Here is a 21,029-nt window from a genome sequence, read left to right as displayed (position 1 = left end):
AAACAGGTAAAGGACAGAAACAGGCAATTCACAGAAGAAACAATACGAATAACTGCTAAACATATGAAAAACTCTTTGATCTTATCAGTAATGAAAAAACTGTAAGTTAAAGCAAATGAATCTTTAGAAGTAGATAAGAGTATTTATCCTGAACTGTCCCAGGAGAAAGATCCTGAATCTGAAAGACATGAGGATTTCAACCCAAGGGGAGGATTTCCTTTGTTATATGGCAGTGACTTTTTAACAGACTCACCTGGCCTGGATAAATCATGCCCCAGCATGACCCACCTCCCTTTACTCTAGTTCCGTGCTCATTAAGTAACGTGCTTACTGATTTCCAGAGAGAGGGCTTCCCTGAACAGTAGTTCCAAATATTCTCATGGCAGCAATGAAATAGACTCTGTCATAAAATAATAAATGAACGATCTGGTTTAAATATCAATCTTTGGTGAATTTGGTTAGTGTGAATCAGGTCTCTCAAAATGGAGTATAATAACAAAGCCAATATTCTTGATATGTGAGGCTGAAGCCAGCTCCTGGTGAGCAGTGACTGTACTAAATATAGGAAGTATCACACAATGAAATTTGCCCAAGTGTCCAGCCAGCTGCCCTGTCATGTCGACATCCTCAAACTGCAACAAAGAATTTACAGACTTTTGGAGAGAAATCACAGAAAAGGATGATGCAAGATGAGTAATAAAGCTCTGGATAGGCCTGGGTTGTGGAAACACTCTTGAGAGAGGAAGTGTGTTATGCCACCGTGAGGGCCAACAGTGATGTGCTCTTAATTCTCAAAACAGATTCAGCAATTGCTGGGCCCCACTGAAACTCTTCAGAGAAATCAGAGGAAGGCACTGACATGATGGAGGAAAAGAAGCTGCTAACCATGTATTAAAACACCAAAGATGATGGGATAAAGAACAGGAGAGGTGGCATGCACTACATTCCAAGACACAAGAGGCAGCCTTCCAGGCAGGTGCACAGAGGGAGCACAGGCATTAGCTATGTGGCAGGTCCAAGACAAGAACAAAGGACTAAGACTTGCCGGATATTGGAAGGCCATGGCTTCTCAAAATACCTTCCAGCTGATTGATACGATCGTTCTTGAGGTCTAGCAGTTGATTCAACCTCTCCAGCTTTTCCTCATGATCTTTATTTTCATTATCGGCTTTTGTCATCACTGCCTCCAGTTCCTCCTGAAACAAAGAAACAAAAAATGTCTGAACTTTTCTATCTCAGTGACCCAGCACCAAAGAGCCCAGATAAAAAGGTGGCACTTGCTGGGTAAAGGAGACTCCACTATCTCCTACACGGGGCAGACTGAACCACAAGAAAAAGTCTTGGGTTCATCACAGACCCCTTTAGGACCAGTTGTGCTAACAGTGCCATAGGATAACAGCTTCATGATGCTGGGAAAATTTCACCCCAGAAGCTTCATACCTGCCATTTTCATTAGCTGGCCCCTTCACCGGTTTCTATTGCCAATGTGCCATGGCGCTGGTGTGAGCCCTCAAGTACATCAAAGGACAGCACACTCTGTGTTGCACAGAGCAGCATATTCCCTTGCAACAGCTCTGGAAACTTGGGCCCCGCTTCATGCCCAGTGTGGTCCTCACGTGCCCATTTATCTAGCCCCTTCCTGTACCACCTTTTCTTGCACCTGATAACACACGTTGATTTTGCGCTGGAGAATAAGCATGTCTCTGGTCTTTTCTAGTTCCAGTGTGGTCTCTGCGTGCGACACTTGCAATTCACTCAACAGCTGGGACAGTTTCTTTTCTTCTTGGTTTTCTGGTTCACATGGCTATCATGAGAAAAGCATTGGTAAAAGGGAGTATAAATATGATGGGCACAGAAATAATGATTCTCATTAAAGCAGTTGTTGGTAATAGCAAAATACCAGCAGCGGAATCTACTCCCAAAAGTAAAAGAGGACTTATGTCACTTCAAATGGGCTTTCTCCTCTACTTCCGCATGCTCGGTAGCAGCAATAAGTTACACAACCTCTGGTGGCTGTTTGCTCTTCAGCAGATCATTTCAAGTCCTCATCGGAAAAAGCATTCTAGATGTTATAAGCTGTAAAGGGTGGAGAAAATGTGCAGAGCTCATGAAGCTATCTGTGCTCTCAGCCTTCTCACATCCTTCTCAATACTATCCTCAATCAGGACATGATTTTTCAGCTACTTTTCTGATCTCTTCTAGGGATATATGCCAGGCATCCATCTGTCCAGGGAACTTGCTTGATTAAACATCTCTTACCTCTACCTGAGTGGTCTCTTGCAATAGAGCTGGGTGAGTGGCTGGTTCAGACTGCCTGTCAGGAGACTGGGAAATTAGGTCTTGACTTTGGAGGATCTCTTCGTCCTGCTTATGCTTCTGAAGCAGATGGGTGACTTTAAGACACAGATTCTTGTTTTGATCTGGGGGAGAAAAAATCATCCGGAAAGGTGAAACCTGGTGGTTATCGGTAATCATGGTTAAAGTTGGACCAAGCTCTAATTAAATTTTCCCACTAATGTTTAATTCATTTTATAAATTTACCCTTAGAGGAGCAACTCTCTCTTATTTCTACAAAAGGGTTCTGGCTTATTGACCCAGTAAACTGAGCTGACACCCGGGACTCTAAAAACAAAACAAAAAACACCTGCAGAACCGTAGCAACCACCAGCAGCAGCAACAGCAGCAGCAAACAGAGCCACTTGACTGTCTTAAGAGAGAGCAAACTTTTTTTTTTTTTAAGTAAGCTCCACACCCAATGTGGGGCTTGAACTCACAACCATAAGATTAAGAGTTGCATGCTGGGGCGCCTGGGTGGCTCAGTCAGTTAAGTGCCTGACTCTTGATTTTGGCTCAGGTCATGATCTCACACCTCCTGAGTTGGAGCCCTGCATTAGGCTCCATGCTGATGGTGCAGTGGCTGCTTGGGATTCTCTCTCTCCCTCTCTCTCTCTCTGCTCCTCTAAAAATAAATAAATAAACTTAAAAGGAAGGAAAAAAAAGAGTCACATGCTCTACCCACTGAGCCTGCTAGGCACCCCTCCAGTGCAAACTTTTTGATAGCACCAGCCAAACCTGTATCTCTCCAACTCCTCCTCAACTCCATTCTGACTTCTCTGTTATGGGCTCCCTGTGGCACCCACCTCCACTTCTACCCCCACCCTGATGTGGAGGGAGGGAGAATGGGCATTTGGGCATTTCTGTGTGTGTTTGTTTGGGTGGGTGGATGTGGGTGTTTTAGGGAAGGGAAGTGATCTGTGTTTAGTGTGATCATTTCATTATCATGCATTAGAGGGGGAAGATTATTAGATTACCCCAAAGCCTTTACAAGATTTTATTTGTACTTTGTACAAACTACAAGGTCCTTAGCATGAACTGAGCTTTATCTTTTTATGATTCCTGTCTCTATCTTTCTTGATGTCGTATTTTTTTTCCTTCACTCTCTTATGTGAATGTACTAGAATCTGATGAAATATAAATTTGATACTAAATGTCAAGGTCCAGCCTAGCAAAAAGAAGTGAGACAAAGGTCTCTTTGACAGTATTTAAAAATCTTCCCAGTAACTATCTACCATGACCTCAGAGTTAAGACAGGGGGAAATGGCAGTGGTAACCAAGAGCAGTAATTTGCTTCTCAATTTGAGCTATTAGGTACTAAACAAAATAAAAACAAGGCTCCCAACCACCTCTAAAACGACTGATAAGAATAAAAGGCAGAGAAATTCATTTTTAATACTTTCAATAAAGTGAACGTTTAAAAACGTGATAAATTTAAGAGTTTTCGGGGCACCTGGGTGGCTCAGTCGACTGAGCATCTGACTTCAGCTCAGGTCATGATCTTGCGGTTTGTGGGTTCGAGCCCCGTGTCGAGCTCTGTGCTGACAGCTTGGAGCCTGGAGCCTGCTTTGGATTCTGCATCTCCCTCTCTTTCTGTTCTTCCCCCACTTGCACTCTGTCTCTCTCTCTCTCTCTCTCAAAAATAAATAAAGATTAAAAAAAAAATTTAAGAGTTTTCATCCTCCCAAATGAAAACGCATTACAACTGAAAATATATGCATGTGAGGCAGATGTCATGCTTTCTTGATTGTGAATCTGATCTGAGTGCCAGTGTTCGTATTCTAGTTATTCCTGACCCACACAAAAATACGATTCGGAGGGGGATACTAGAAATGCTGGCCCAAGCTCCCTTCTCCTACACCAGACATAGACGATGCCTCATTTGAGAAAGGTCTTCACAGCCTGACCTACCTTTCTCTCTGGACAGCTGAAGTAAGACTCTTCTCTTCTCCTCCAGCTCAGCATCCAGCTGATCCTGCAACTGAGAGACTTTCTGCTGTAGCTGTTCTCCCACAAGCTCATTGCTCCAGTGAGGCTGATTACTGCTGTCCAGCATGCTGAAAATGGGAAGCAAGAAACGAGGGGAGAGTTGTCAGATAAATACTCAAAGGTGTGTGATGTGACGTCTTTAATACACAGTTTCAGCATCTCCTGGGCCTAGCACATCATTCATTCCCCTACATGTTTTTTCTGTCCCTCGTTTCTCTGTAACTGTCATTTACCAACTGCCTTGGAACTTTTGGGGTCCTACTGAGGAGCTCCTTAGTATCACTTCTGTTTAGGTCTTGGATACCCCACCGAGCAAAGAACCCAAGTCACATCTATTTCCCAAGGAACTTCTCCAGCATGATGGCTTTCTTTAGGTGCAAAACTGTGTACTAAGACATTCTCAGGCCTGCTCAATTAAAAATGAGGAACAGGAGCGCGTGGCTGGCTCAGCTGGAAGAGCATGGGACTCTTGGTTGCAGGGTTGTGAGTCTGAACCCCACATTGAGTGCAGAGATTACTTAAATAAACTTTTTTAAAAAATGAGGACCAGAGTCTCCTCTTTTCCTTACTCCATTCCTCTATCTTCACCAATGGCTGGTCTAGAAAATACTGGTCTTTGAACTGGATTATAAATTACTATACTGAAGGGCAGGAATTAAACTTCCCAATGACTGTACCCTGCACACCCCTGTATCTAGCTGCCAGGGCAGACCCATTCTGAGTGTAAAACACACATGGTCAGTCTTTGATTGAAGAGATATTGATAACCAAGCTATTACTTCTTCCTTTATTTTTTTAAGTTTATCTATTTTGAAAGAGAGTTGTGTGCATGTGTGGAGGAGCGGCAGAGACAGAGAAGGAAAGAGAATCTTAAGCAGACTCCGCACTGTCAGCATGGAGCCCGATGTGGGGTTTCAACGCACAAACTGCGAGATCATGACCTGAGCTGAAACCAAGAGTCAGTCAGATGCATAACTGAGGCTCCCCCAAGCTATTATTTTTGCATTTGTGTTTTTTCTATTTATCATTGCAATAAATGTGGTCTAAAAACAACTTGCTTAGGCTCGTATTAAGAGTTCTTGGCCCTTCCTATCCATAGGTTACATGATGATCCAAGAAGATAATGTTCTGAGTGATGAAGGGAAGAGGTCAGTAGTAACGTTTGCCATTTGTTTCACTACTTTGGTTCACTGAGTTGAAGAGCATCAGATGTTCCCAGGATACTCCCATACTACCTCCCCAATCTACCTTCGGCTGCCTTACACTGAGTCAGAAGGCACATTTAACTTTTTTTTTTAACTTCCAGGTATTTTAAATTTCAAAATTAATAAATGAATATATGCTTGTTGTGGAAAATCAAGATGATACCGAAGTATATAGATTAAAAGTGAAGGTTCCTCTTTGCCCTACTCTAATCCTTTCATCTCATTAGAGGATTGCAGATTCACACACACACACACACACACACACACACACACACACACTCACACACAATAAATTAAGTCAGAGTTAACATAGTCTTTTGCAACTTGACTTTTAACAATATGTTTTAGGCATATAGATCTACTTCATTTTTAACAGCTTCATAGTATTTTATTGTGGGGATGCAACATGATTTATTTAACCAATCCCTATCAAAGGAAATTTGAATGTTTCCACTTTTTTTTCTATTACCAACAATGCAGTAATTAAAATTCTTATTATACATCATCTTTGCAAATACATGTATTGCATGTTTAACAGTTTGATAGATAGCATCAAATTCCCTTCCAAAAAGACTGTGCTGATTTATATTCTCACTAAGAGTATTGAGTGTAAGCTTCCCCATATCCTTACCAACACTGGGTCGTGTTTTTAGAATGTGAGGACCCTTTTCTATAACTGTCTTTTATAGCAAACAGTGCTCTGGGATCCAAACTTGGTACTTACTTTTCTAAGAGTTTGTCATAATTGTCATTCAGCAATTTTCGTTCTTTTTCCAAATCTTCAACTCTCTCCTGAAACTAAGAATGACAGAAAAGTGCCTGAGATAAAATCCAAACATCGATTTCCTTGCACAGGTCTTTCCTCTTCTGTGGCAGAGTGAGGCTTGGATAGGAGGTTTTCTATGTTCATCTCACATGTCTATGAGGAGCCATTCAACTAGAAAGACTCAAACCAATTTAAAGTGTGATAAAAACTTTTATTGGAAATAATGAGGATTCTCTGAAGCAGATTTTCACAGTGTCTGGATTTCTACTGTTAAGGAAATAGTGGAACATTATAATACAGCAAAAACTTCAGAGGACACAAGTATAAATCCAAGTTTCCCCCCTAATGGTGTAATCTTGAGCAAATTATTTAATCACTTGGAGCCTCATCTTACTTATCTGAAAAAAATAAACAGCCATATTGTTGCTAAGAAGCACTTTTAACATCTCTGAAATTGAAATGTAATTTACAATTGATGCTATCTTTCAATTACTATTGTTATTTACCTCCTTCAGTGTTATCTGCAGGATGGACACATCTTCCAGTTGGCTCTTCAGACTCACAGCCTTCTTGCTTTCCTCCTTCAGTTCTGCCCTGAGCTCATTCACTTGCTTGAGAAGGGCATCATGGGCTGCACTCAGGATTCCCTGATTCTGGGGCAACAGGAAAGTTGCTTTGGGAATGGTCATATCAGCAGAAATGGTCTCGAGATACCAGCAACCCTAGCATTCCCCAGTGGATGTCAAGAAGAATGATTTTGGTTAATAGCATGGTCCCTTTGCACTGTAAATTGACCTTTTTTTTCACCCTAGTATTTCTCAGGAAGTATCATTTCCCTGTTAGTGAAGATTTTCCACTCCAGGAACCTATAATTCTTAATTGGAGCATTAATTTTCCCAAGGTTCAAATTATACCCTGGTTCTAAGTGAAGTGCCACCTTTCACAGCTGCGTTTACTTTCTAAGCTATTTGAATGCTTCTTTTTTTTTTAATGTTTATTTATTTATTTTGAAAGAGAGAGTGTGTGAGCAGGGGAGGGGCACAGAGATGGGGAGAGAGAGAATCCCAAGTAGGCTCTGTGCTGTCAGCACAGAGTCCGATGTGGGGCTCAATCTCACCAACTGTGAAATCATGACCTGAGTCAAAATCAAGAGCCAGACGCCCAACCAACTAAACAACCCACATGCCCCCAAAATAAATGTTTTAAAGACTGAATTTATACAATGTATATTCTCCAATAATAATACATTTAAGCTAGATCTCAACAACAGAAGGAAAACTGGAAAATTCACCAAAATGTAGAAATTAAATAAAGTACTGACATTAGAAAATGCATTGCGATAAGCGGGGGAAAAGTACAACATACCCAACTTAGGAGATTCATGAAGCAGTGCTCAGAGGGAAATTTACAACTGTAAACAGCACAAATCAATAACCTAACTTTACACCTTAAGGGATAAGAAAATGAAGAGAATGTGTTCTTTTCCTCTGGGTACATGATTCCATTTTAGCTTAGGAGAGATGTTTCTTTAAAAGTTCCTATCAGGCTTTGAATATCAATTTCCAATTTATCTGAATGCTTCTTATGGTGATATACTCTTCCCTTTGCACCTAGCAAGCAATGCTAACTCTAGAAGTTAAGCGTGCATTTTTCTGGTGGACATTTCTGGTAACGAACAGCTGTGGGTGTTCGTGCTGGGAACTCTGCCTTAGTAACTCTCTCTCTCTCTCTTTTTTTAATACTAGAGAACCTGTATCTTTTTAAGTTTATTTTCATTTATTTTGAGGGAGAGATAGCAAGCGGGAAAGGAGCAGAGGAAGAGGGAGACAGAGTCCCAAGGAGGCTTTGGGATTTTGGATTTGGATCTGAGCCTAAATCAAGAGTTGGACACTTCTGGGGCGCCTAGGTGGCTCAGTCGGTTGAGCGCCCAACTTCAGCTCAGGTCATGATCTCACGGTCCGTGAGTTCGAGCCCTGCGTCGGGCTCTGTGCTGACAGCTCAGAGCCTAGAGCCTGCTTCAGATTCTGTGTCTCCCTCTCTCTGCCCCTCCCCCACTCATGTTCTGTCTCTCTCTCTCTCTCTGTGTCCAAAATTAATAAACGTTAAAAAAATTAAAAAAAAAAGAGTTGGACGCTTAACTGACTGAGCCACCAGGCACCCCTGTCTTAGTTACGCTTAATCATGGACATTCACCCAGCTTGATCTCTACTCCTTTCACAGGAATGAATGGGGTTGAACATTTAAGAACTCAGAGAAGATATGCAACAAGTTTGCTATATTTCATCACCTTATACATGCTAGAGGAATACTTAGGAATTTCTGAACAGATGCTATATAATTCTCTTTAGCAATAGGCTGAAAAATACTATTCTAAATATTTCAGATCTTGTATTTCAGTTTTATGAAAATGGCACAATAAATATCTTCTGACAAAAGTAATAGTACATTTGTCTTAATATAAATGGTATGTCATAGGGGTGACTGGGTGGCTCAGTCAATTAAGCGTCTGACTCTTGATTTCAGCTCAGGTCATGATCTCATAGTTTGTGAGTTCAAGTCCCACATAGGGCTCTGTGCTGACAGTTCAGAGTCTGGGTGAGATTCTCTCTCTGCCCCCCTACCCAAATAAATAAACATTAAAAAAAAAGAAATTATATGTCATAATAACTTTAATTTACTTGGCTAAATTCTGGTGTCATATTACTTGAAGATTAATACAAATTTCTTTGGGTTTTATTACTTTTACTACTAAGAAACAGAGATTCAAAGAATCTATTTAGTACCTTCTGGAGCAGAGCTTCATATGCCTGAAAGAAAGAAATACATATTATTCTACTCACATATCAGCTTGATGTTTGTTTTAATATTTATCTCTGTACTACAAACGTTTAAGTGGTTAAAGAGATATGAGAATTTTTTTAATGTTTTATTTTTTTGAGAGAGAGGAGACAGAGAGTGAGTGGGGGAGAGACAGAGAGAGAGAGGGAGACGCAGAATCTGAAGCAGGCTCCAGGCTTTGAGATGTCAGCCAGAGCCTGATGCAGGGCCTGAATCCACAAACCATGAGATCATGACCTGAGCCGAAGTCAGATGCTCAACTGACTGAGCCACCCAGGTTCCCCTAAGAGATATTTAAAAATTCTCACAAATCAAAAAAAAAGTCAGTTTGTGTACTTTTTTTTAAAACTAATTGCTGCTACTTTTCCCCTGCCTTAGCTTGCCAGGAAGTCTGTGAATATAACAGATGATACAATTTCTTTAAGGAAGGGTCATTTATTCACAATTGTATTGCATTTGGTAGATTATCTGAGAAAAACATTTATTTTCAAAGTAGGTGCTCTTACTCAGCATATTTCAGAAAGCTCTCTTCCCAGTTTCAGAAACAGAAAAAACAATAACCAAACTACCTACAACAGCTATTGTTGGTTGAGCAGTTACTATGTGTTTCATGATCTATTATCTTATGATCATTACAATTGTTTCACATATATTGTATCTCATTTAATTCTCACAGTGTATCTGAGAGGTAGACATTATTACCTAAACCTTAAAAATAAGAAACCCAAAGCTCCGAAGCTAAGTCACTTGCTCAGAGTCATATAGCTATCAAGAGGCCGAAGCAGAACTCTACATCATCTTGTCTAACTCCAGAGTCTGAGCTACTGACCACCATATTTTGCTGCTAAGGGATTAAGAGAATGCAATTTTTTTTTTACTACATGTGTAAGAAAGGATGACTAGAAAGGTAAACTGCTAGAGAAAAACAAATTGTAAAACATTTTTAAAAAGTGTGGGAGATTACTCACCATTTTAGGCCATCTCCACCCCTCCCACTAACATGGGTAAGTATTTAGAATGGCCTTCTTCCTTTTTTCCTTCAATGTGATGGAGGAATAGATGGAGTTATAGAAAAAAAATGTAATCCTACAAATACTGCTATTTACCCATACAATTTTAAATTATCGTCCATCTCATATTTCCATATTCTGTAGGTGCTACCAAAATTAACCAAATCAAAAGACTACAAGCAGATGTATAGGTCTCTCCAAAATACAGGTTGGGGGGTTGACCTTGTAAAGATCCCTTTGTCCCCATCAGAACAGAAGTACCCAGGGCAGTGCAAACTGAACCCAACCTAGATGAATGACACCACCACCATCTTCTTGCCCACACTAGATACCCAGGGGTCATCTTTATTTCCCCTTTTCCCCCAACCACTCCCTTTTGGTGATGATGTCATTCTTCTATTTCCTGCAAGTTGCCAATTCTCCGTGGGCCTCTCTCCGTGGGCCTCTCTCACTGTCTTGGTGGGAACCCTCATCCTATGTCCTTTGTACCACTGAACTCATTTCATACCTGATCACTTTACTTATACCAGCCAACCTATATCATTCACTCCACTGCTAGATGATCCTTCCTTGTAGTTTTGTAATTTTTGATAAGTGGAAAATTTCAGAAAAATACTAGAACATATCAGTCACCTATAATTCTACTACCCAGAATTAAGAATTATTGCTTTATAATAGTTTTTAAGGTATTATTTCTTTATTAAAATGTATTTCAAAAAAGTTCAAACATTAAAAACAAAAGCAAGGTGATCTCTTTGGGGAAAATTGATCATGTTATCAACTTATTTAAAGCCTTTCTGCAGCTCTCCACTGTCAATGGGATTAAGTCTAAAATCCTGATAAGGCCTCCATGATTTGGACCCTGATGTTTCTCACCTCCATGCCTTGGCCTACACCTCTCCTCCTCTAGAAAACCCTCCCCTCTCTTGCATACTCACTAGCACCTGCTAATCTTTCAGTATCCCAATATTTGGCTCAATAATATACTCTGTTATGAATCTTTTTTGGATCCCATACCCCATTCTCTGGTAGATCTGACTACTTTCTGTTGTGTCCCCAATACCCTGTATGCAGATAGCTGTACTTGTTTACATCTTGTTCTCTCTCTCTCTCTCTCTGGTAAGTTCCTTGAAGGCATGAGCTGTCTTACATTGTAATCTTTGTGTCAAAGGCTTTGCACGGTTCCTGGCACTCAATAAATATTTATCCAATAAAAGAATGGTGCTAATCTATCACTTAGACCCTTGATGCCCTATTTCCACCATTCAGATATGAGTTTCTATTGTGTGGTAATGAGAAAAGACCATGAGCCTTGGTGTCAGATAAACCCAGACTCAAAGTCTGCTCTGCCCCTTACTATTTTTATGACTTGAGCAAGTTACTTAACGTTTTTGAGGCTCAGTTCCCCCATCCATTAAATGTTCTTACATTGAGGGTTGTTCTCAGGCTTAAACTCTGGGACTGAGTCTAGCACATACAGAGTGCTTAGTAAAGACTAGTCTCCTTCCCTTCCCCTGTGACTGCTCTTGGCTTCCCAACTTAATTACATTATCATTGTGGCCACTGGCTGGGAACTTAACCCTGAGCACAAGTTAACCCCACTTAATTCTACCTTAGAAGGCAGGGCTTGAGCTTTCTTCCTAATAGAGAGATAATGTGAATATTGGAAAGAGAATAGACTCCGAATTGCAAGGTGTGGATTTGAATATCCCCTATAAGTTTTGAGATGAGTAATTTACTTTCTCTCAGTTGTGGTCTTCCATGTGTATAATGGAGAAAATAATTCTAACTGGCTCTTTTCCCCCCAACCTGGCAACAGACAGTTTCAGTTGGACCTGGATGCCCGATTGGACCCAGGGCTTCTCAAACAGCCAAGGATCCCAGGGTTCTATGATTTAAGGTACCACAGACCATCCCACGCTAACTTGCCCTGGAAGCTCACCTCTTGAACTTCTGTTAATTGTGCTTTTGTTGCTAGCAACGAGGTATTCCTTTCATGTAGAAGCTTCTTAAGACGAATCAGCTCTATATTCTCCTTAATGGAAGCTCTGGACAAAGAAGACAGTGCTGAAACATTCTCTCTGTGAATGGACAGAGTTAAACACCTTTCCCCCAACACTGCACCAGGAACATCTTCCTCTTCCTCTTGCCTTTTTATCTTGCCCACAACATAGCAGAAGTAGGAAGCAAATGTATACCCCAATAAATAACCTCTTTTCTCCCATTTCCCTTTCACACCAGCTGAGATTTGAGAGAGAGACTACCAACCTTAAAACTCTGTGTTCTGAGAAAACATAATAGCTATTTTGAAAATTATGGTGCTTACAGCTTCCCATAAACTTTGCAAAGTCCAACTGAATCTGAGTCTTGTTTCCTTTGAGAAACTGGAAAGGTATGGATATGGAGAACACAAGGGAAGATTATTATTTCTGAACATAGGAGATCATATTTTCTTTATTATTTGAAAGGTATTGAGGAGGATTTGGGCTCATTAGACTCTATCTCAGGGATTCCCAGTCCCAACTGCTTATTAGAATCATCTGGAGAAATCTTTATAATTATACTGCATGAACTCCACTCCCACATAATTGAAAGGGAATCTCTGGTATAGGGCCCAGACTTCTGTAGGGTTTTATCTATTTTTTAATTTTCAGAATCTGTTTACATGAAATAAATTATAAGATACACACGTTTTTTCTTTTATATAACTTATTTACCTATTTATTTTTATGTGGTATGTTCCATATTGTATTATCTCATATATTATTTTTTGTTTTCTTAATCAATATTGTCTTTTTTTGATTAGAACATTTCTTTTTTTTTCCTCCAAATTTTTATTCAAATTCCAGTTAGTTAACATGCAGTGTAATATTGGTTTCTGGTGTAGAATTCAGTGATTCATCACTTACATACAACATCCAGTGCTCATCACAACAAGTACCATCCTTAACACCCATCGCCTATTTAGCCCATCCCTCACTCACCTCCTCTTCAGGCTTCCATGGTTTTATTTATTTGTTTTTTAGATTTTTATTTTTGAGAGAGCGAGTGGGGGAGAGAGAGAGGGAAACAAAGGATCCCAAGTGTGCTCTGCACTGACAGCACAGAGCCTGATGTAGGGCTCGAGCTTATAAGCCGTGAGATCATGACCTGAGCTAAAGTGGGATGGTTAACCAACTCAGACCCCCCCAGACACCACCCTCCGACTCCTGTGGTTTTAAAACATCTCTAGTTGAAAACTATGTTTGAACATGGATGTTTATAGCAATTTCATTCATAATTGCCCAAATTTGGAAGCAACCAAGATGTCCTTCAGTAGGTGAATGGATAAATAAACTGTGGTACATCCAGACAATGGAACATTATTCAGTGCTAAAAGAAATGAGCTATCAAGCCATGAAAAGACATGCAGGAGACCTAACTGCATACTGCTAAGTGAAAGAAGCCAATCTGAAAAGACTACATAGTGTATGCTTCCAACTATATGACATTCTGGCCAAAGACAAAGTCAGAAAAACAGTGGAAAGATCAACGGTGCCGGGGGTGAGGGGGAAGGGAGGGATGCACAGGCAGAGAGCACAGAGGATGTTTAGGGCAGTGAATCTATTCTGTATAATACTGTACTGGTAGATACATGTCATTATACATTTGTCCAAACCCATAGAATGTGCAACACCCAAAGTGAACCCTAAGGTAAACTATGGACTCTGGGTGATAATGATATATCAGTGCGGGTTTATCCATGGTCACAAAAATACCACTCTGGTATGGGAGACTGATAGTGTGGGAGGCTGTGGGGGTGGGAAATGAGGGATATATGGGAAATCTCTGTACTTTCTGCTCAATTTTGCTATAAATCTAAAACTCATAAATCTAAAAAAATAAAGTCTACTTTTAAAAAAAAGTTCTCCAGGGGCACCTGGGTTGTTCAGTCAGTTAGGCAACCGACTCTTGATTGCAGCTCAAGTCGTGATCTCACAGTTCGTGAATTCGAGCCCCACATCAGGCTCTAGACTGACAGTGCCAAGCCTGCTTGGGATTCTCTCTCTCTCCTTCTCTCTCTGCCCCTCCCCGAATCATTCTCTCTCCCTGCCTCCCTCTCTCACTCTCTCTCCCCCTCTCACTCTCAAAAATAAATAAATCAAATAAAGTTCTCCAAAGACTGATGCACAGTGAGAGCTGAGAACTCCTATCTGTGATGAGGATGAAACAGTTTTCCTTCTGTGAAGTGAAGCAGCAAATCTTCTAATTTACATAAACATTCTCTTTAGGTTAATCCATTTCTTAACCCACACAGGAATCCAGGTCTATTTCTCAGACTGAATTTAACCCCAGGCATTCTCCTTTCCTCTGAGACAGAGGAAAGATACCAGTAAGAATCTCTTACTTTTCCAGTTCATATGGCTTGAGGCATGGAATGCTGCACTCTTACCGAAGCTCTGTGGCCTTCTGAGCACACCCCAAAGACCTTCTCTGTTCAAAATCTTCATCTTTGGACCACATTTTCTCAGGAGACTTGGGTGGTTCTTCCAACAGCATCGTATTGCTGGTCACAATATGAGCACTGTTTAAAGCATGCACAGACCAATGAGTTTAGTCATAATTATGACTTTGCTGAAAGAAATTATACTGCTAGAATTAGGAACATTAAACACAAAAAGAAGACATAGAAATTGCTGTTCTAGGCATTTAGAACTGAGTTCTCACATGTATGAAAAGAAGTTAGAGGAGTTAGTAATTTTGGTATGTGTGATGGTTAATCTTACAAAATATAGCTTTCAAGTGTCAAACAGAAGTATAAATTAATTATGACCTAAGGGAGAAAAATATAAAGGGAAGGAGACAGAATACCTTCAATTAAGGAAAAGGCCTTTATTTGCCTTTTTTTTCAAAGACAGACAGATGCTGATTTCCCATCTTTTAAGCAATGAAGTTGGAATTTGACCTAGAGTTGACTTTCAGCTTCTCTGATTATGCTGGAAAGATTTCAAAATGCCAACATTCACTTGTTCCCTAAATAATGTATTTCCAATTAAAGCTGAAGGAGTAACAGTGCAGGATAAAGGAGTAAGAACTTACAGTTCACTGGATTCACTGGATATTTCACTTCTGATCTTTTCATTTGTCATGTGTTCCTTGAATGTAGGAGGGGCTGTGTAGCTCAGCCTGTCACTGGGCTCTGGAAGTTTAGACAGAAGATGCAGACTCTGCAATAGATTTCTCCAGAACACTAAGGGCTAAAAGTAGGGAGCTTTGAGACCTGGGGGGAAATCCTTATAATAACCGCTGATCTCAGGGGAGGGGGTCTCAGTCTTTACTCTTTTTTCTTTTTCCTCAATTCTTTTTTTTTTAATTTATTCATTTTTGAGAGAGAAAGAGAGAGAGCACTGGGAGGGAGGGAGACAGACAGACACAGAGAGAGAGAGAGAGAGAGAGAGAGAGAGAGAGAGAGAGAATACTAAGCAGGTTCCACGCTTGTCAGCACAGAGTCCAACTTGGGGGTTGAACTCACCAAACCATGAGATTGAGACCTGAGCCGAAATCGAGAATTGCTTAACTGCCTGAGCCACCACAGGCATCCCTCTCAGTCTTTACTCTTGCACAGATATGCAAATACAGACTTCATAAATGAGCGGGACTACAGACTGTCAAGTAAGTGCGTATAAATGGGAAGAAGAAAGCTTCAAAGAAGAAAGGGACTATGTGTCTAAAACTCTAATGCATCTTTACCTCTGATGCTGGGTATATAACTCATACTCAGCAATGCTGAAGTCAAACTGAACTTAAACTTAGACTTAACTAAAGACAACAAATTCCTATGGACCTAAATCAGGGATGAGGAGGCTAGGTGAAGGAAATTTACACAAAAAAATTTTATTTAATTCAATGTTGGGTTTCCTAGCAGCCATAGACTCTTAGCCATTTGGAATACAGGAAGAAAAGAAATCGCAACTTCTCACTTACAGCCTGATTTCTAAGCTTGGACTTCAGAATTTCCAGGTGCCCCTGCCAAGTTTTGATTATGTATATGCGTCTTTTTCTTGGGAGGAGGTCTCGGTTTGATCATGGGCTCAAAGGCGTCCACTTTCCAAAAAAAGCTAATAATCCCAGTTTTAGATGCACAGCATTAGTCCAGGGTCCCATAGTTCCCATAGAGGGACCTGTCCTAAAATCACTCATCATCAAGGATAATTCTAATCTACTTTCTAGGCCCCCTGCATAACTTGGTCAGCAGAATTCCTGTTTCCCTTGTCTGCTTCTCTCCTCTCTGGTACTTCATGGTGAACTGACAATTGTGAACCTGACATCTCACCAGGAGAAAAAAGATTTTAGGAAGGTAGAAACTACTGGGAAAAAGGGCAGGTGGAATAAAGCAGTAAGGAGGAAAATGTGGCTGCCAAATCAGTCCTTCCCAGTATTTCAGCCCTGTTGGAAACTTGGTCCTGAACCTTACCCCTCTTGGGTTTCTCGGGAACCGGCGCACCAGCCGTGCGGAGCTGTCTGTGTCCCGCGTGGACCCGAGGCTGGCTGTGGCGGGGAGCTGGGGGGCCGACGCGCTGGAACTGCAGCTGCAGCCCATGCAGCAGGGGGCGCTGGTGCTTAGTGGGGGGCTGTCGCCACCCCGTCTTCCGCCGCCGTGGTGCAGGCTGTTGGGCTTCCACCACCTCTGCCCTCAGGTCCCGGCCAGAAGCCTTCAGCCGACGCAACGCTGTCCTCATCCTAAGGGCAAAAGTAGAGCCGGTGGAAGGGGCCTTTCCAATTCTGTGAGTTATTATTTCTACAGTTCATTTGGTGGCAAATCATCATGAACTGATCTCTGATATAAATTTATCTACTGTGGTCCATTACCGATACTTTAAAAAATTAATTTTCTATCCCCAATACACTGTAAGTTTTTGAGGACAGGGAGGTTGTGGTATCCATCTTTGTCCATTCTATTGCAATAAAAAAGTGGGGGGGGGGGAGGGTTCGTCAATGTATTTATTTATATATTTACTTTTAAATAATATACATTGGCTTCTGTCCTAATAAATTGTGATTATGTTACAACATAAACAAAAATACTAATTTTTAAAGAATTGGTAATTAAATATAAGCATAAATTTTAATATTTACTTCTCCCATCCCACTTGTCTGCACACCCCCGTATATGTACCCAACTTTAAGGATTACTCTCCTACAGCCTCTAGTATACACCCCTACAGCCCCTAGTATATATTGAGACTTACCTATGGTGGACAGTCAATCACTGTTTGTCATCTTTTTTTTAAATTAATCTCTACACCCAACGTGGGGCTCGAACTCACAATCCCGAGATCAAGAGTCTCATGCTCCACAGACTGAGTCAGTCAGTCAGGTGCCCCACACTATCTGTCATCTTGACCTAAAATCATGCTTTCAACCCTTATCATCCAATTCTGTGGTCCCCCTGCCTGCCAGTTCTGACATACTATGTGGCTTTGGGCACGTCATTAACCTTTTGTGACCAGGTTCCTCATCTATGAATAAAGATAAAAATAGCACCTGCCTCATTAGATTGTTAGGAGAAGTGAATTAAATAAATATATGTAAAGTGTTTAGAACAGTGCTGTGCAGGGGTGCCTGGGTGGCTCAGTCAGTTAAGTGTCTGACTCTTGGTTTCAATTCAGGTCATGATCTCACCCTTTGTGAGTTTGAGCCCAGCCTGTTTCAGATTCTGTCTCCCTCTCTCCCTGCCCCTACCCCACTCACACTGTCTCTTACTCAAAAATAAATAAAACATTAAAAAAAATTTTTTAAAGAAAATGAACAGTGCTGTGCATTGTGAGCACTGTAGAAGTTAGCTATTATTATTATTATTATTACATATCATATCCAGATTAAGAAATCAAGTCATGAAACAGCCGGGTAAATTGCCCAAAGCCAAGGGTGATGGAATCTAATTTTTAGCCACTTAATATCTATAATCTCAAGTACTTTTTGGTTATCAACCAAGAAGCAATATTTTTTGGCCTATGCAACCTTCTGCTTTCACCAGATTCTCAAGTTCTCTGCAATATAAAAGAATCTCTCACTCTGAAGAGTGTTGGCATACAATGGAAGCCTGTATCCTGTAGATTCTACATGAAGCTTTGAACCACTCCTGGGGATTACCAGTGAGAAAGCAAAAAGATGCTCTTGACATTGGGGAGTAGGTCTAACCTAACTAGTTCCCGGTGTTGTGTGAAGCTGGCCTGTTGTTCACAGCTAGGTCATGTTATTATCCTGTTGGACACAATCGCACACAATACCAACATCAGACAAGGCCACTGAGACCATGATAGAGTGATACTGAACAAGGCCACTGTATAATTTCATCTAAACACAAACACAAGGTCACTGTGCTGCACACAAAATACCAAACATTCTCCTTTCCTGGTTAATAAGTGAGTGCTATTCTAACCAATTACAGCTTTAGCTTCACTCTAGTCTACCTTCCCTGCAGATAATATCCAAATGCGGAGTTGTCCCTGCTTTCTAACGGTATCACATCTGGAGCAAACTCCTGTTACCCTTGGACCCTCCCACAAATCACCCAACTGAAGCTCAAATCCTGTAATAGATTTTTTTTTCTAACACATTCTTACTGAAATGACTGTATCATCTATGGTGTGCATTTCTCTAGCTGCAGTGAATAATAAACCCAACTTGCTCAACTATAGGTGTGTTCCTGCTAGTCTTTGGCTGGAAAGCATTGACACCAATATCTTTAAAATATGTCCTAGAGATAAACTCTGAACTTTCAGAACTTCTATTCTTCCCATCTGTTAATCTATCCACACTCCATCTCAGATTCCTCTCCAGGTCTCATCCCAAGAGATGCCCTTTTGAAAGCCAATAACTTAAGGTTAGTGTACATGGTATATTTCGGAGTTAAGGGCTTTTTAGCACAGTTACTCACTAGTTGTGACTTTAGGCAAGTTACTTAACCTTTTTATGTTTTCTTTTCCTCTTAATAGTACCTCCTCCCTCATAGTATTAAATAAGTTAATTGCATTTATAATAAGTTAGTTAATATACACAAAGCACTTCTAACATGCCTGATACAGGAAATGATCAATAATGATTTTTGGTTTTGTTTTGCAAATAAAAACCTCCTTCTCTGACTTGCCCCTGTTCCCCTTTGTTCCCCAGCTTAAGGAGAACACAAGGTACCTTTTGATCTCATCCTGTTGCTTCCAATAAAGCTCCTTCACCAACATGTGCTCTTCACGAAGACGAAACAAGCTGTCCTCCAATTCTTCCCGGCTCATTCTGCTCAGGGGTGGTTGAGTTTTTATATTCTTACCTAAAGTCCCAGAAAAGGGTAAAGAGAGATTATTTTTACATGTAATTTTTTTTAATCCATCAAGTCTCTCATCACATTTTGTCTAGAGGGCTTCAATCTATCTGAGTCATGTGTTTGAAAGGAAATTCACGAAGTGTATGAAATGTGTGCTAATGGACCTCTTTATCATTCCACAGCATTCCTGGATATGGAATATAATTCCGTATTGTTTCAGCACAAGGTATGACTCAATCTCCTGTCTAGAAAGTACATTCTCTTTATAAAAACATCAAATTGGGCTGTTAGTCTAAATTTTTTTTAATTTACTCTTCTATTTTTTCTACTTACTAGATAATTTGGACATAGACAAAGACTGTGCCCACAACCATCTTCAAACCCTTACTAAGGAAATGGATAGAAACCTTTCTTGATTACCAAAGAGTCATCTAATTTGTTTTTGTGGTCTGGAGAAACCGTTCCCAAAGTTGCCTCCTTGAAATTCAGCATCTGCTTGTTCTAAGCAGAGGAAACTAGAGCACACTTTTCAGTGTGTTAATGTTCACTGGCCCAGACTCAGCTCTTGATTGCATGGGAAAGAACCTAAAACTCCAGCACTCAAAATATAGCTCTTTCCCTAAAAGAGAGCGCTCAGAACTTCAGTCTCAGAACCACCTAAGCCACCACTACCCCCTCTCTGGTCTATCCTTTGGAAAAGATAAGTTTTTTAAAAAACAGGTTTATTAAAGTATAGTTAGCATGTAATATGTTGAATATATTTAAAGTGTAAAATTTGGTCAATTTTGACATGTGTTAGAACTGTGAAGCCTTCACAGTTAAGATAACAAACATATCCATGATAGCCAAGTTTCCTTGGCCCCTTTGTGATCCATTCCTCTCTACTCCATCCTAATCCCAATTCTACTTTAGTTCCCAGGAAACCACTGATATGTTTTATGTCACTATAGATTCAATTCTTTAGAATTTGATATAGATCAAATCATCCATTATGTACCCATTTTATTTTTTAGTTTTTGGGGGGCTGTTTTGACCTTTTTCACTCAGTATAATTATTTTGAGACTCATCCATGGTGCTGTACAGATACACCATAATTTATCCATTTGGTGGACATTTGAATTATTTCCAGGTTTTGGCTATTACAAATAAAGCATCTATGAAAATATAAGTCTTTATATAGACATTTTTTAATTTCTCTTGGGCAAATATGTAGGAATGAAATAGCTGGGTCATAAGATAGGTATATATTTAACTTTTTAAAAATCTGCCAAATTGTTCTCCAAATATGCATATCTCACAATATATAATATTACATATATCTTTATTATTTCTTGGAACCACTTGAAAGTAATTTGTACACATCATGTCCATTACTTTTTTTTTTTAAGTTTATTTTTTTATTTAAAAAAAATTTTTTTTTTCAACATTTATTTTTGGGACAGAGAGAGACAGAGCATGAATGGGGGAGGGGCAGAGAGAGAGGGAGACACAGAATCGGAAACAGGCTCCAGGCTCTGAGCCATCAGCCCAGAGCCCGATGCGGGGCTCGAACTCCCGGACCGCGAGATCGTGACCTGGCTGAAGT

At 40.3% G+C, this 21,029-nt stretch overlaps 1 protein-coding gene and 1 long non-coding RNA gene across 2 annotated transcripts in view; one reads left to right on the top strand and one right to left on the bottom strand.

Annotated features, from left to right (window-relative positions):
- The window catches only part of RPGRIP1 (RPGR interacting protein 1), an 89,027-nt gene that overhangs the window by 43,405 nt on the left and 24,593 nt on the right, over positions 1-21,029 (bottom strand). The window contains exons 3-14 of the mRNA XM_019832776.3: positions 19,317-19,449; positions 16,597-16,862; positions 15,222-15,321; positions 14,575-14,706; positions 12,085-12,190; positions 9,078-9,101; positions 6,801-6,947; positions 6,253-6,326; positions 4,246-4,391; positions 2,260-2,420; positions 1,661-1,804; positions 1,046-1,196 (exon numbers count right to left, since the gene is read on the bottom strand). Of these exons, the coding sequence (XP_019688335.3) occupies positions 1,046-1,196; positions 1,661-1,804; positions 2,260-2,420; positions 4,246-4,391; positions 6,253-6,326; positions 6,801-6,947; positions 9,078-9,101; positions 12,085-12,190; positions 14,575-14,706; positions 15,222-15,321; positions 16,597-16,862; positions 19,317-19,449 (1,584 nt within the window). The remainder of the gene's footprint in view (positions 1-1,045; positions 1,197-1,660; positions 1,805-2,259; positions 2,421-4,245; positions 4,392-6,252; positions 6,327-6,800; positions 6,948-9,077; positions 9,102-12,084; positions 12,191-14,574; positions 14,707-15,221; positions 15,322-16,596; positions 16,863-19,316; positions 19,450-21,029) is intronic.
- LOC123386002 lies at positions 19,445-19,990 on the top strand. Its single transcript, XR_006599384.1, has 2 exons — positions 19,445-19,669; positions 19,780-19,990. It is a non-coding gene; the product is annotated as an uncharacterized LOC123386002 (long non-coding RNA).

The sequence above is a fragment of the Felis catus genome, chromosome B3, assembly GCF_018350175.1.
Source record: "Felis catus isolate Fca126 chromosome B3, F.catus_Fca126_mat1.0, whole genome shotgun sequence".
Lineage (NCBI taxonomy): Eukaryota > Metazoa > Chordata > Mammalia > Carnivora > Felidae > Felis > Felis catus.
Note: the sequence above shows the minus strand (reverse complement) of the source record. Positions and strands in the feature narration are given on the sequence as shown.